The sequence below is a fragment of the Strix aluco genome, chromosome 21 (assembly GCF_031877795.1).
Source record: "Strix aluco isolate bStrAlu1 chromosome 21, bStrAlu1.hap1, whole genome shotgun sequence".
NCBI lineage: Eukaryota > Metazoa > Chordata > Aves > Strigiformes > Strigidae > Strix > Strix aluco.
The window spans coordinates 10,510,603-10,524,952 of record NC_133951.1 but is presented as its reverse complement, the minus strand read 5'-3'; the positions used below and the strand labels follow the sequence as shown (position 1 = coordinate 10,524,952).

The 14,350-nt window shown below is 46.6% G+C and overlaps 2 protein-coding genes across 7 annotated transcripts in view; both read right to left on the bottom strand.

The window, feature by feature from the left end:
- Positions 1-3,874, bottom strand: part of RHBDL3 (rhomboid like 3) — a 70,348-nt gene extending 66,474 nt beyond the window's left edge. Inside the window, exons 1-2 of the mRNA XM_074846812.1 lie at positions 3,755-3,874; positions 185-208 (exon numbers count right to left, since the gene is read on the bottom strand). Of these exons, the coding sequence (XP_074702913.1) occupies positions 185-208; positions 3,755-3,874 (144 nt within the window). The remainder of the gene's footprint in view (positions 1-184; positions 209-3,754) is intronic.
- A 6,954-nt stretch (positions 3,875-10,828) lies between these two features.
- The window catches only part of RHOT1 (ras homolog family member T1), a 28,994-nt gene continuing 25,472 nt past the window's right edge, over positions 10,829-14,350 (bottom strand). For 4 of the 6 annotated variants that reach the window (XM_074847610.1, XM_074847607.1, XM_074847609.1 and 1 more), the window contains 2 exons: positions 13,452-13,595; positions 10,829-11,977 (listed from right to left, as the gene is read on the bottom strand). In XM_074847610.1, the coding sequence (XP_074703711.1) occupies positions 11,860-11,977; positions 13,452-13,595 (262 nt within the window). In that variant the 3' untranslated portion in view covers positions 10,829-11,859. The remainder of the gene's footprint in view (positions 11,978-13,451; positions 13,596-14,350) is intronic. The other 2 variants (XM_074847611.1, XM_074847612.1) reach the window with 1 other exon arrangement.

The window sequence follows — 14,350 nt, the reverse complement described above, 5'->3', positions numbered from 1 at the left end:
AGAAAGGCCCAAACCAGTAGTGCTAATTATAACTTGCACACCAGCATCCTGGGAACTGGGAGCATGGAGCACATTACTCCTAGGCTATATTTTAAACACAGGGAAAATCTAGTACAGAGGAAATTAACTGGAGGTTAGACTCTTTGCTCACAAGACAGAGACAATATATCAGTTGTTCACATACCTGATCAAATAGGGCTTTCCAGTGCTGAGAGGCAATGCATAAGGGAGGAAAAAGAAGAAAAAGAAGGTATAAGAGCAACGACATTAACATGCAGTAAACTGTAGAAGTATATTCTAATAGAGAAATAACCAAATGATTTAGTGCCATTTACAACATCCTTCTTCATCCCAGAATCACCTACCCTTCCGGGGGAGGAGGCAGGGGGAATCTACCAACCACAGGGAGGACAGTTTTCATTTACAAATCCAAATTAGGATGAATTCAGAACATTCATGTGTTAATTCTGTCTTCTCCTGCTTTTATCTACTTGCAGGCAAGCAAGGAATAAAAAGCTTTTTTACTCACAGGGATCAAAACATCTTGGTGTAAACTGAGGGGAAGGAAGAATTAGCAATGTTTTTTCAGATCACTTTCTGAGATCCTGTGGCCCAACACTGGCCCATAGACCACCTTGCCAGGTTGTCAGAGCCTTGTCTGCTGCCTGCTCCTATCTCTGGCAGTGAATTGCAGCAATGTCTTTGATAACCCATCAGTTCTTTGAGCCTCACATGTCTGCATCTGGAAAACAGGTAATTCCTCTCAAACAAGCTGAGAAGGTGGAATGCTGGAGAGAGCCCTTTACAAGGATTTACCCCACAACTTTTGTTCTAGCAAATCTACCTTAAAAGCTCTGTATAGGAGGAAGCTCCACTTCAACACTGATGACCATGTTAACACTCCCCAAGTCCTTGTCACTTGGGAACAAAAAACCAAGCTGGTGACTGGCTCAGATTTATGCTTTGTAGAAAGACCAACCGACTTCAAGTCACCTCCCTGACCCAGGCTTGCTGCCTCACTGTCCCACGGAACAGAGGAAATTCCTAATGAATTGCTTAAGGTGCCCTCTCATCTCTCCTGGATTTGGGGGCCAACTGAGGAGAGCAACTTCCATGGGGCAACAGTGGGATAACCACTGGCTTGGGGTCCCCAGGAAAAACCTTGCACATTTCCAGCTCTCCTGTCTGAAGGGCTGTTCAGCACAACACTTTGTTTCTGCCTCATTCACCTTACCATAAAAGCAAAATGAGTAAAAAAAAAAAACAACACCAGACTCGTGGAAGCAAATCTCCTCACTGCGCTATATGCAAAGCAGAGCTTTGGTGAGTCTTATCCAGTCCTGGAAGAACATTTCCTTTCACGTGGTAGGCAGATCTAAAGCAGAATTGACTGGAGAGACAGTGGGATATCAGGCCACTGAATTCCATTTAATCAGTTAAATTGCTGGCTCCCCTTCTCCCCATGCCTCTATCCATTTATAAACTCCCATTTATCATCATAAATCAGCCCAGCACTTTAAACAGAACATTTTGGGACTGCCTGAATCCTGGCTTTGTGGAACTCTGCTCCAAGAGCTGTAATGACATCACAGCTGAGCTGTTCTACGCTGTCAAGGCTGTGACAGCCAAACCTCCACTACGTAATATTTTTGTGATTAATAATACACAAAGAACTGACCTTTGTGTCAGTTCTTGCTGGCCAAGCCAGAGAGCTTACATCAAGCTTTGAAATGTAATAATAACAACAGAAAATCAACGCCCAGTTAGGTCTCAGGGGGGCATGCTCCTAGCACAGAACAGTTTGAATTTTCAGAGATGATGCTCTGTAGCCTGCTTGTTTCAGCAGGAAATCTTGGCCGAGAAGGAGGGGGGCATTTACACCACTTCCTACTCTTCTGAGTTGCAGATGACATACGATACCTCAGGCTTCTGTCACATCATCTATTGCCAGGTCTCAGCAGCTTCCCATAACCAATGCAACTGCAGGCTCTAGCTCCATTTTGTTGATTGCAGAAAACAAAGTACCAGAGTCAAATAACAATGCAGATCCCAGCGTAAGTAACAGCAAGACACTGCAAGCTGGATCCAACCCAAGGTGTCCTACCTCAAGGTCAAGCAGCAAGACAGTAGCGGAACTGGGATGAGAATCTAGATTTCATCAGGGAAAGCTCATGGTCTCTCTCCTGTCTCAGGAGCCCAATCCTGCCAGGCACTCAGCACTTCAGCACCTCCTGGGCCCCTGGCAGGATTGAATTGCTAACAGCAGCATTCGTGTAGGGACTGGAGTGACTCCAAGGGGCCCATGTGTATCACAACAGGAAACCTTTCTTGTAGACCATCCAGACAAGCACAAAATTTGTTAGTGAAGAAAAGGTCAAAGTCTGAGGTAGGCAAGCACTGGGCTTTGGAAACCTGGCCTGTGAAAGCTCCAGGAAAGCCACCCTTTCCAAGTGAAAGCTACACCCTTTCTGCCCCTGGGTCAGGCATGCTCCTCTTCAGACCGTCTGGCAGTGTTGTAGCAGAGGTCAAACTGCATCACACGTACCCTCCTGACTGTACAGTGCTCAGGAGTACAGCCTGGGGAATGCAGCTCTACCGGGCAGCTGCACTTCCTCCGCTACCCTCTGGGAGGAAAATCCAACAGCAACCGAATTCTAGGTGATTCCGAAGGAAGGGCTGGAGGACGAGGATCAGGCACTGCCCCTAAGCAGCCCCAGACAGGTTCCTCCAGCAGTGCCATAAAAGTAGAGGGGAAAGGGGATGCGCCATTGCTGGAGGCTTAAGTTCACAAGTGTCCCTTTCATATCGGTGCAAGACCCAAGACAGAGCCAGCTTCAGAAAGACGTTTCATATCACTACTTCATGCCTCCACAGGCAGGGACAGACCCTGCACTTACCTCTGCAGACTGAGCAGACACTTTGCACAGTTCTCATCCCAGCAGAGTTTGCTGGGAAGGAAGGAAGGCTGCGAGCAGTCCTGGGATGCAGCAGGATCTGCTCCCGATCGCTCCCTCCCAGACAGGTGCACAGCGAGCTCCTGCCTCCGGCACCGGCAGCTGCAGAACTACCGCCTCAGCTCTGCAGGCTTGGCTGCTCAGCCTGGCAGGAGCGGATTCAGAGCACGCAGGACCACTTGGTGTCCTTCTGGGCTGTATGAGCAGAGGCAGAGACCCGGTGCCAAGTTATCCCACCCTTAGGTCCAGTCAAAGCTCAGAGGGTGGAGAGAAGCTATCAGCCCTGCCGAGCCGGGGAAAAAACTTCCTCGGCTGTTTGTTTCTCGGGGGCTGGAAGAAACATCTGTCACCCTCCGAGCGGCTGGGACTCTGGAAAAGCTCTCTGTCCCCTGGGAGCCCCTCAAGCCAAGGCGTCAGCCCCTCTCCAGCCTCTAGAGACGCCTCTGTGCGCAGCCCCGCTGCCGCTGCCCCGCCGGCCGCAGCTCGCCGTGAGCCAGCATCTCCCCGGCGGCGCGGCCCCGGGCGCCGACACAGAGCGGACCCGCCGCCGCCGGGGCTTCCCGGGCCGGGGCAGGGAGGAGAAACGAACTGCGACCCCGGGCACGGAGACGGCCCGGCGGCTGCCGGAGCCCGCAGACACCCAGCGGCGAGGGGCGCGCAGAGCGGCGGCTTTCCCTCGCCCCGGAGGGTCACCAGTCCCCTGCCTCCCCCCATCCCGGACTTCACCTATAAATAGCCTGAGCCGATTAACCTGGCCCGGGGGAAAGGGGGGGGGAAGACACCGAGCAAAGGAAACTTACATCCTCTGCGGCCATAGGTAGGACATCCTCGGAGTCCAGCACCTCGATTTCTTCCGCCTCTGAGCTGGCAGCCACAGCAGGGGAAGAGCTGGCGTGAGGCTCCGGCAGCCTGTCTCCCATGCTTGGAAACGGTCCCCCTCCAGCCCCAGCCCCCGCCCCCCCCCCTCCCTTCTCTCCAGATCCTTAAAGAAATTAAACCTAGCTGCTGCTTGGCAAACTTTCAAGCGCAGCCGAGCCTGCCTTCATGACTCCCGCAGCCGGGAGGGGAGGAAATCCTCCATCCAGGGAACATCCAATTAGCGCGGGCAGCGCTGGCGGGCGGCATCCCGGCGGCGGCGGCTCCGGACGGGGCAGGTGACCCCTCCCCGCGCCGCCGCGGCCAACTCGCCGCCTCCCGCTGCCCGCCCCTGCGGCCGGGCGGTGCCCCCAGCCCCGGGCACGGCCGGCGCCTCCCCCGAGCCATGCCGGCCCGCCGGGGGGGGTGGGGGGGCCGCCTGTCCTTCCCGGCGCTGCCCTGGGGGGGGTCGGGGGGTCTCGGACGCAGAGCCCGGAGCTGCAGCGCGTCCGAGGAGGCGGAGGGGTGAGAGGGAAGCCCCGGGTCGCCCCCGTGCCCGCCCGGGCACCGCTTTCCCCCGGAGCGAGCCACCGAGGCCCCCGCGGCAGGGCCCGGCCGAGGGGAGCCGGGGGGTGTCTTAGCCCTTTCTTCCCGCCCTCTCCCCCCGCCGATCCCGCTCCCGGGTGCCTGCCGTTGCGCTCCTGAGGCCCCTGACCTCACTGAGCCAGGGCGGGCAGGTGGCAAACCGTGCCGGGTCGTACGGGCTGTCTGGAGCTAACGGCGCCGTCACCGAGGGTCTCCCAGTTAGGGGCTGGTGCGGGGTTTTACATTTTTTACCGTAATTACTCGTACCTATATGTTAAGATAGGTACCTTAACCATCTGGAGCCTGGATTAGGAACTTGAGGAATGCCTCAACTGAAGGCAAAAATCCAGCAGTTTTCGCTTCTTCTAATCAAGTACAGAAATAGCAGGTTGGCGAGGGGGAAGGGCAAGCAGAGCCAGGCTGATCCGCGTGTGCCAGCGCCTCTGCCTTCTGCTGCACCGACAGCCAAAGCCAGACGGAGCCCAGAGTCAGCAGAGAGGGTCCAGCACCGCAGGCCACATTTCTTGATGCAAGAGCCCCAAAGACAGAGCCAAGCCAGAAGTCCCTCTTTTCTTTACAAGTTTGTTTAAAAAACAACAAAGAAAAAAAAAATCTAGTCAGAATACCTCTGGAATAGGAACAGGATCTTCCATCCAGCAGACAGAATATTGTCTCTCCCATCCACAGCTTTCAGAAACTCCATACTGCGTATTACTTTTGTCCTGGATCAAATTTGTCTCCCACAGTGATGGGAAACCACACAGGTCCATGCTCTTAACCACTGGGTTCTAGCTTCTTAGTTACTAAAAGATTTTTCTGCAGGAAAAGGGAAACTGTGCCAAGCTCTTTCCATATGCCCACATGAGCTACACCTACCTACAGCCACCAAGGAACAGCAGGCTTCCACATCTTGGCATCCCGCCTGGCTGGCACTAATTTAAGGTCAGGGCCAAGGGCTAAAATACCTCACACAGCTGAGCAAGGTCAAGTAAAGGGAATGATCTCCCCTGTTACCTGATCTGACTCCTTGGAAAGAACAACAGGAGAACTCAATCCTGCAAAGGATCCATAATGGGGAACAAATGAAAGAGTTAAGATGATAACCTTATCCTGTAGTATGGCCCAGCTGCCCCATCCTGAACAAACATTAGAAAGGAATCCGTTATCTCCAAGGAGTGCGAAGGTAAAAAAACTTGCCTCTGTTCATGGTTCTGAGCCCAGCTGATCACAATCCTAGCCAAAAGATATTTTTTAAAGAAATGTCCCTTCCAGTACTTGAAGATTTTAGCTTTTAAACCAAGTTCAAGAAGTAAACCCCGGACCTTTGGACCTGAAGAGCAGAACTTTTCTACCTTGGGATTCAGGTAGGAAAATGACAACAAAGTAAAAGCTCTTCAGGGGTCTCAAGTGTAACTGATGAACAAGAGGGCTTCTCTCCCCTTAATGATCAACACTATCATCATCAGTTAAACAGAGCAGGCCTTCTTCAGGTTTGAAGGTGATTCCTTGAGCACAGCATTCACTTCTCGCTTGTCTAGAGCCTGCCCAGTCTGCTCTCCCAAAGCCTAAGAACATGCTACCAAATCCAGCACTCTTGAGAAGCACTAACCCCCTTTACTCACACAACACCATGCCTGCCAAAATATTCCAGGCACTAAACAGCTATTATAAAAACAATCTCTTTTTGATTAAAAAACTAAACCTCATCAAAACTTCAAAACAGATGGATAAGCAAAAAGATGCTATGCCAACAGAAAGAAATAGCAATCATTTAAAGATGTCTGTAAGGAGGAGGGGGGCAAGTTTATAAAGTAAAGAGAGAATAAATGAGCTGAATTTCAGGGGTAACAGGTTTCACACAATTGGGGACTACCATGACAAGAGCTCTGTATCGCCTCATTCCAGATGCTACCAGGAAAATGCTAACATGAAGTCAAACATAAATGCAGTAAACAACAGGGAGAACCCCCAAAACCTTACCTGAACACCAGACTCCCATTAAACTGGAAAACTGCTGCAAAATTACAAGTTCATTTTTCTCCTCTAAGGAATGTTTTTCACTAGTGGCAATGATAGGTTTTTTTCATTTCTGCACATTGCACATATGAGCTAGTGCTGTGCTATAATTGTCACAGAAAGGAAATTAACAGTATTCTAATGAGGAGTTTTGTTACAGACAAATTATCATCTTCCCAGTCTGTGAGAGCCTCTTAATTTAGACTGTCATTCCTCCCCACTGCATACCCTGGTGACTCTACCTTGGAAAACAGTAATTGCTAGAGAAACTAGGGAACTGCGGGCCACCACAGAGCAGATGCGGACAGAACACAGAAGGGTTTCAGAAGAAACTTAGAAAGAACCTGAGATAATAAACCCCAATCCATTTTCACATTCAGCCATGTAGGCAACCTTTTATATTCCTAATACTGCAAACAAAATGTAGATACACATCCTTCCTGCATTGGAAGTGGCTGAAAGGTCAACTCATGAATATGCAATAAAAAGCCCTCAAAGTAGGGACCCAGCCAACATCTGTTAGCTAAGCCTCCTGTAGCAAATCAAAACAGTTTGTTCATGGGTCTTTTTCCCACCCAAAGTAGCCCCAAAGGGCTTTTACAAAACTGCCCAGCTCTCACAATTGGAACTAAATGGAGCAACCTACCCAGCTTGATTACTGTACCGGAGCTCAGCCAGCCAGCCAGCCCTGGAAGGCAACTTCTGAAGCAAAATGCAGTATTTTGGATCGGAAGCCAAAAACACTGCAGCCAAACACAACCCGAGCAAGAAGTTAGATAGCACGCACAAAGTTGGGACCAGTCAGATTAACCCCTTCAGACTCATGAAGATGAAAAAAAATCTTTAAGGACCACAGATGGTATGAGATTGGGGTTTAAACTGTGTCCAAAAGGTAATAGTGGCAAAGGGCTCTTTTGGTATCAGTGATACTCCCTGTGGCTGGGAGGAGTTCACCTTTTAGGATCAACATGAATTAGACTGTATGTGCTGCCTTTTGGCTTCTCCCTGATTCATGGATACATTCCCTCCTAAAGAGAAGGAACAGTGGGAAAAAATAAGGCCCAATCTCTTCTCTGATTTCTAACCTGTGTTGAAAGACTATTCTCCTGACCCTCTCTATTCCTCATGTTAGAACTTTTTCAAGTCTAGCACTGAAAAAAGTCGACTCTAGACTTTCTACCTGCTACTCTCTTCTGCCCCAGCAGCTCTATTGGTTGCAGCTGGCTCTAATTTTTGGTTATAGCTGGGGAAATAATTAAATCTGCCATTAATCCTGTTTTGGGTGGTTGTCGTAAGAGTGAGCTCTCCTATCAGGTCAGCCCTACAGTACTTAAGATGTGTCTCTGCTCCTTTTTAGCTGTCACCTGATGGGACCACAGCACACATTGGTTGGTTCATTCCAAATTAAAAGAATTGTTTGGAATGGAGCCCAATTAGTAACTCAAGGTTAATTTCCAACATAGAATCAATTCATGCTTACAATTAATCCTGAACTGACAAGCTTTCAGACACGAGGTCAAAGCTGAGGGGTGAAGGATGTGTCTCCAAGGAAGATGAATCAAGATCTTTGTCCTCTCAGTGACTTTATACCACAGCCAGGCGATTCACACATCAGACTGAATTGGAAGAGGAGACAGAGTCTGGTTTTAGAAAATACAATGAAAGAAGTTGTTAGGAAAATGACAGGATCAGAGGGAAGAAAACAAATCACTGTGAAGAGAGTGCAAGTGAGTAGAGAGTTCACTGAGCTGCTGCTCTTTCTCTCTGCCAACTAATGCTCAACAGCAATGGCTGAACTTTTCTGACTTACTTCTTTATGTGCCCCATGAGCAGAATACTTCCCCCTCACAGGATCCAGGAGGTCTTGGCCAGTGATGCAGTGAACATGGTAACTCTTACCCAGCTGGCACAGCCACAGAGGTTTTCAGAGAAGACACCAGCCACCTGCCCAAACCGAGCCGAAGCAGGGTTAGGTACCGGGGCTTCCATTCTCTTCCCAGCTTTCAGTCTGTGCAAATTCCTCTCCCTAAACCAATGGAGAAGGCCTGGTTTTGTAACAGTCCGCAGCGGTCTACTCTGCCCCGGGAGGCCTCGCCACAAGGCGGGGCTGCGCCTCCCCTCAGGGCAGCGGCGTTTCTCTCCCCCGCGGCCCGGCCCGCCTCAGCCGCCGCCGCCCGGACACACCTTTTCCTCAGGGCCGATCGGGCCGCCGCCGAGTGGGCCGGCGCGGGGAGCTGACGGCGGCTCTCCCGTGCCGGTCTCCGAGCGCTGGCTGAGCCGAGAGCGCCGTTTCTCACAGCAAAGCCGGTGCCCGCCGCCCGCCCCGCCGGTACCGGGCTGAGCCGCTCCCCTGTCAGCTCGGCGGCAGCGCGCCCCCTGGCGGCCGCTCCCGGCGGCACCTCCCGCGCGCTCGCGCCGGGTCCCTGACACGAGCCCGCGCTCCGGCGGCGGCGGGAATCTCACAGCCCCGTCCCCAAAACCCTTCCGCCCGCCGAGCCCGGAAAACACTCGATGGCTGCCTGACGCGCGAAGGGACTAGGCCAGCACACCAGAGCCGGCGTTTCCTTCCGCACGCCCAGCACGTGGAGTCGCCGTCGAGGCAGTGTGGCATATCCCGAGGGGGAGGCCGAAGTGCTGCAGGGAGAACAGTAGCGTCTGCATCAGTCCCCCCCTCAGAAAAAATACAGCAATAGGCTCAAACAGCAATAAATCACAAGTCAATCATTGGAACAGCAGTTACAACGCTCTAGTACTTGGCACAGATGATGATGAACTGTCATTAATATAACACTGAAGAGATTTCTGAGGGTACTTCTGGAAGACGAGTGGGAATCCTAACTGTAAATCCAGTGCGTGGTATCACATATGTAGAAGTGTTTTGGAGCCAACAGCCACCGACTGGTTTAAAATAGCAGGCCCTCCCCAGAACACCAACCTCAGAGATAGGCCAGGCAGGGCTGCAGAGCCATCAGTCTCTCAAAAGGCGCTTTAGCATCAGTACAGTGGCAGTCTGAGATAAATTTGTGAGAAATGAAGTCCTGAAATATCCTTTCAGAAGTGCATTGAGGGTGGTAGGGGAATAATCAGCAGTGTTAAGATCTACTAAATCAGAATTTCCCCTTAGGAAAACAAAGAAAAAAGGCTCAAGACATGTAAATATCTAGTCTTCCCTGCTTGCTTTGATGTTAAAAGATCAACAGATCAATGAGCAGTCAAAGATCCCTGCAGATTAAGTCACACTATCACAGTGGTCTTCCTTCTTACTTCCTATCACAGCCTGGTCTCCCTCTACCAAGGCAGGTATGTAGTACCTAAACAAAAGGAAAAACCACAAAACAAGTGATCTGTCAGCTCTTGAGAACAAATGTGAATGGAAAAGCCCTTTTCAGCTTTCATGTACCATTGCTGCATGGCACCATAAGCTCATGAGAAGTACTGTAAAAATTCAGGGACAGAAATATTTGCTCGCTTAGGTCATCAGTTCAGAAGCTCCACATTAACGCTGATGCATTTTTCTGGATCATGGATGTCAGAAGACATCTCACAGAAAAAGAACAGGAAATACTGTTCAACTACCTGACAAACCTTCCACAAGCACTATCCACAGCCACATTCAGTAACTGGCACTGGCAAGGCTGCGCTGTACTATGTCCAGTTTCAGCCCTCCCAGTACAAGGCAGACACTGACACACTGGAGTGAGTCCGCTAGCAGAAGGCCACCGAGATGGGTAGAGAGCTGGAACAGGACATAGAGAGAGGCTGAGAGAACAGGTCTTAAGAGAAGGTTAATGTGGGGGAAATCTAGCATCTATGGTCTCCAGTTACAGAGTGGGAGGATACAGAAGTGGTCTCTAATGATCACTTGCCCAGGGAAAACGGTAAGACTTTATGTAACAGCATATGTACCTCTCTGGAAAAATATTAGCACTCTTTTCTTCAAAAACTTTTAGAAAATTAGTAATTTTCTAGAGAGAGTGTAACAGTTCAGAGTTTGGAAGCTTTCTAATATTCTGTTGATAAAACTTCCTGGTTCAGCTCCTCTCACCTCACTTTTCTGGAAGGTCAGTATAATAGACAGACATTACTTTCCCAAACAACCCACGAACTATTTACTTTCTTTTGCTTTATTTTGTCCTTGACAATAAACACAGGGTTCATGGTTAACTATGCATTTGTGTTTCTATTTTAAAATATCACAGAAGTCACTTTTGTCTTCTGATAAAAATCAGAATAAACCTCTAATGGAGGCAGCACAGTCATAAGACAAATCAAAGAAACTATATAACCAAGACATTTAAGTTCCAACAACTGAAGGCACTGACAGTATTCTCTTGGATAAAGAACAAGGTTTTATAAGGACCACCTTTTGGGGCAGAAGAAGGGGGGGGGGAAAGAAAATAAAAAAAGATAAACACAAACACAGTACACAGTCATTTTATTGAAATACCTGAAAAGGCCAGCAATGGAAAAATAGGTTTGTCATGAAGAATTAATGTTTGATTTACTTGATCATTAAAAAAGCTGTGTCTATAGGTAATTTTAGCCAGTTACAGAATGCACTGTGATCCATGCAACTAATATACTACCGTAGAATAGGCACTGTGTACTATTTTAGTTTTATCTTATACACAGGTTTCAACAGGTATGATTGACAGATGTGAGAAATTAAACAACATTTTTTGAATTATAAACATTTATAATATACAAATTTGCTCATCTGATTCATAAGGGTTATAAAACACAACATAGTGGAAAATGAAAAACACGAATTACACACAGCATATGATCTGGCAGTTTTTGAAGTTTACGTTTTTCCTTTTAAAAGAAAAAAATCAGACTGCTAAATATGTCACTGGTCATGTAACATACAAAATCATAGGCCAGGACAGCAACAGTGACTTTTTCTTGAAATACAGTTAGTGGGGAAATTTGTTCATCAGTTAAAAAGAATAGATAAGAATGAAAATCACAAATTCGCCTGGTACAGCTTATAGTCCAAAAAGATGAAGTCACTTCAGATGAATGTGAAATAAATAAGCAATCCTTGAGGAAGTATGATTCTTGAGTTGAACCTATGCTACCGAAAATTAATTTCAACTATACACCAGTATGTCACCATGGTGAAACATCTAAGAACATTATTTTGAATAGCTTTTTGGGAAGCAATGTCTTACTGCTTTAATATGTACAGGTTATTTACAACAAATTCCCTTTTGGCCTCACAAGTTAAGCCATTTTAGCTGGCTGTTCAGATGCAATTCTTTTTTCCACGCATTTTGCAATACTGTAGTTAGAGCTATAATTTAAAATAATCTTATGCATGAATTACAAATATTAATAAAGTAACTCTGCATATATAAATATTTCTAGCAGAATTTAAAGCATTCAGAATGTACATAAAAGTGGGGGTTTTTTTTATTTGGTAGGGCCAGATGTGTTTCTTCTCAGATCATCGTTGCTTTAATAATGCTTTGTACATAGCAAAACCCAAAACTGCAAAGACAGTAGCACCAAAACTTGCTCGGAGCCAAAATGTAGAGCTCTTGAGGTCCGCTTGTGTCACATGCCTAAAATTTAACACACATACAAAACCAGGTTAATTCCATGACAGGAATATCAGACAACTTGTGCTAAACTACTCTGCTTTTGGAAATTCATCACTACACTTGTCACAGGCAAGCAGCTTACAATTCAGCCTTACAAGTACTTACACAGTCATTGTACTTTTCTTAAAAGCTTAGGATTTGATCTGCAGCCCTGATCACATTAGTAGATCTCACTAAAGTCAGACAGCTCACACAGCCAGAGAGAAATGCAGGAGCAGATCATTAGTCATGAATGTGGGGAGGGCAGCGTGTCTTCTTTGAGAGTACCAGCAAGCATTCAGAAAAGGAAAACAAAAATAGCTAGCAAATAATTAATAACCCATAGCGAGAACAACTCTGTCCAGCAAAATGCTTTTTTAAAATGTTGATTTCTGTTTTTTCCATGAAAAACTTTCCAGTCCTGTTGAGCATCTACTTATACTTCTTTCCAAAAAAAAGTTTACTGACAAGTAGCGAGTAATATTTTTCCAAAAGCTAGAATCAAAAGAAGGACCATTTGTAAATCCCTTTCTTCCCAGTACATTCACAAGAACAGCAATAGAAACAACCATCCAATACCAAGCTGAAAGCTAAGAGAAAGTGCTAGTGAATCAAGCAGTGACAATGGCATCAACAGAAAAAGACAAGATGTAACAACAGTATGAAGTGAATGTATGACATAAAAAGCCACATCTTGCATGACAGTAGAGACAGCCAATGACCCAACTCTCCCAAATACTGCAAGAAGTCTGTGAGCATGCTCAGTTAAACACGGCTAGCCATCCTCAAAAGTAGTCTCAAGTATGACAGCTTACCATAAAGCAGGAGCTACCATTTAAAACCAGTTATCATAAATGCCATAATTCAAAGCACAAGAAGTTCCTAAACAATATTAAAGGGTTTGTTTATTTGTTTGCTTTTAAGATAGAACTTACAACAGAACTTCACTAGCCTAAGTATTTTAGCCTGTATTAAACATCATGGGTTACTCAGTAAAAGCTGCAAGAGTATTAAATACAAGGAGCATACAGAGATCCTTAAGCATACACGGTGCCCAAAAGAGTTCATATAGTGTGAACTGCAGAGCTACAGCATACAAGCTGTTTAATAAAGCAGGAACTGTTACTTGCTGTGAGAATACACAAAACCAGTTTAGGACATCCTTTAGTAGACATTTGCAGGAGCAACATAAGCTGCATAGATAATCAGTGTACTGTCATACCACATGCTGAAGAACAGGCTCTCTGGTGCACAAACAGCAAAACACAGCTGGTCTCTAAAAAATCCTAATCTTATTTAAGAATATCTTGCTGGGTTATGGAACAGATCAAATTCATTAATTCCTGCAAGCCTTAGTTCTTCTACAGCTAGTTTTGACAAACTCTCTGCAAACTGTCAAGTGGTTTGCTGAGGGGAAGAAAGGGAAAGGCAATGACCTTCGTTTGGCTGTCGTTACCTGTCGTCAAGTAAACGTGGACCAAGAGATGACTCCATGAAGATGGAATCTTCTACAAAGTTGACGGCGTGCACCTGCTGCATAATACTGCTCTCCTCGTCTGCTAACAGCATGGCCCCCAACTCATCTATGTAGGGTCTTAACCTTTTTACACACATGCACAGTTTGCAGTTCATAGCATGGCTCAACAACAGCATCTCAAATATGCTTAAATAACAAAGCCCAGAGAATTTATAATTTTTAGCCATCTAGCCCCTGATTCTTGTGCAGTTGTTAAAAACTTAGTGCTTGGGGAAAAACACAAAAAAAATGGAGTTTGTACTTTTGATGAACTAAGGAAAATATATGATTTTAGGTAGCTAAATGCCATTGCTTTAAGGACAAAGAAAACTGCTTAAGAAACTGACTCTCTTCCCACTCCATCCCCAAAGCCTCAGCTTTCACATGTCCACAGGATACTGCAACACTCCTGCACCATACACACCAGCTAGAGTACCTGTGCTAAACGCACTGGAATGACTCCAACACATCAGCCCTAAAACTGACAAGATCTCATTACTGCTGGTAATTCAATTAAAGACTGTATTTTATCACTACATGTGGTGGGTTTTTTTAATAAAAGACTATAAACCCTTCCTTGTCTTCAGATCTGTAAATTACAAAACTTATCTGCGTATGTAAAAGAAATCCTTTGTATGTGACATGATTTTAATAGATTATGTGACAAGCTCCGCTGGGGGAGTATTTGTATAACTAACAACTCTCAAGTTTAATTTGGTTAATTCAAATGCCCAACTATTTGTATAATTTAAAAACCATTCCTTTAAATGTGCAAATCACTGTTTAAATTGCAAATTAATGCTTTTGCATTGCCTCATAAAGCACTCTCACATCTAGAT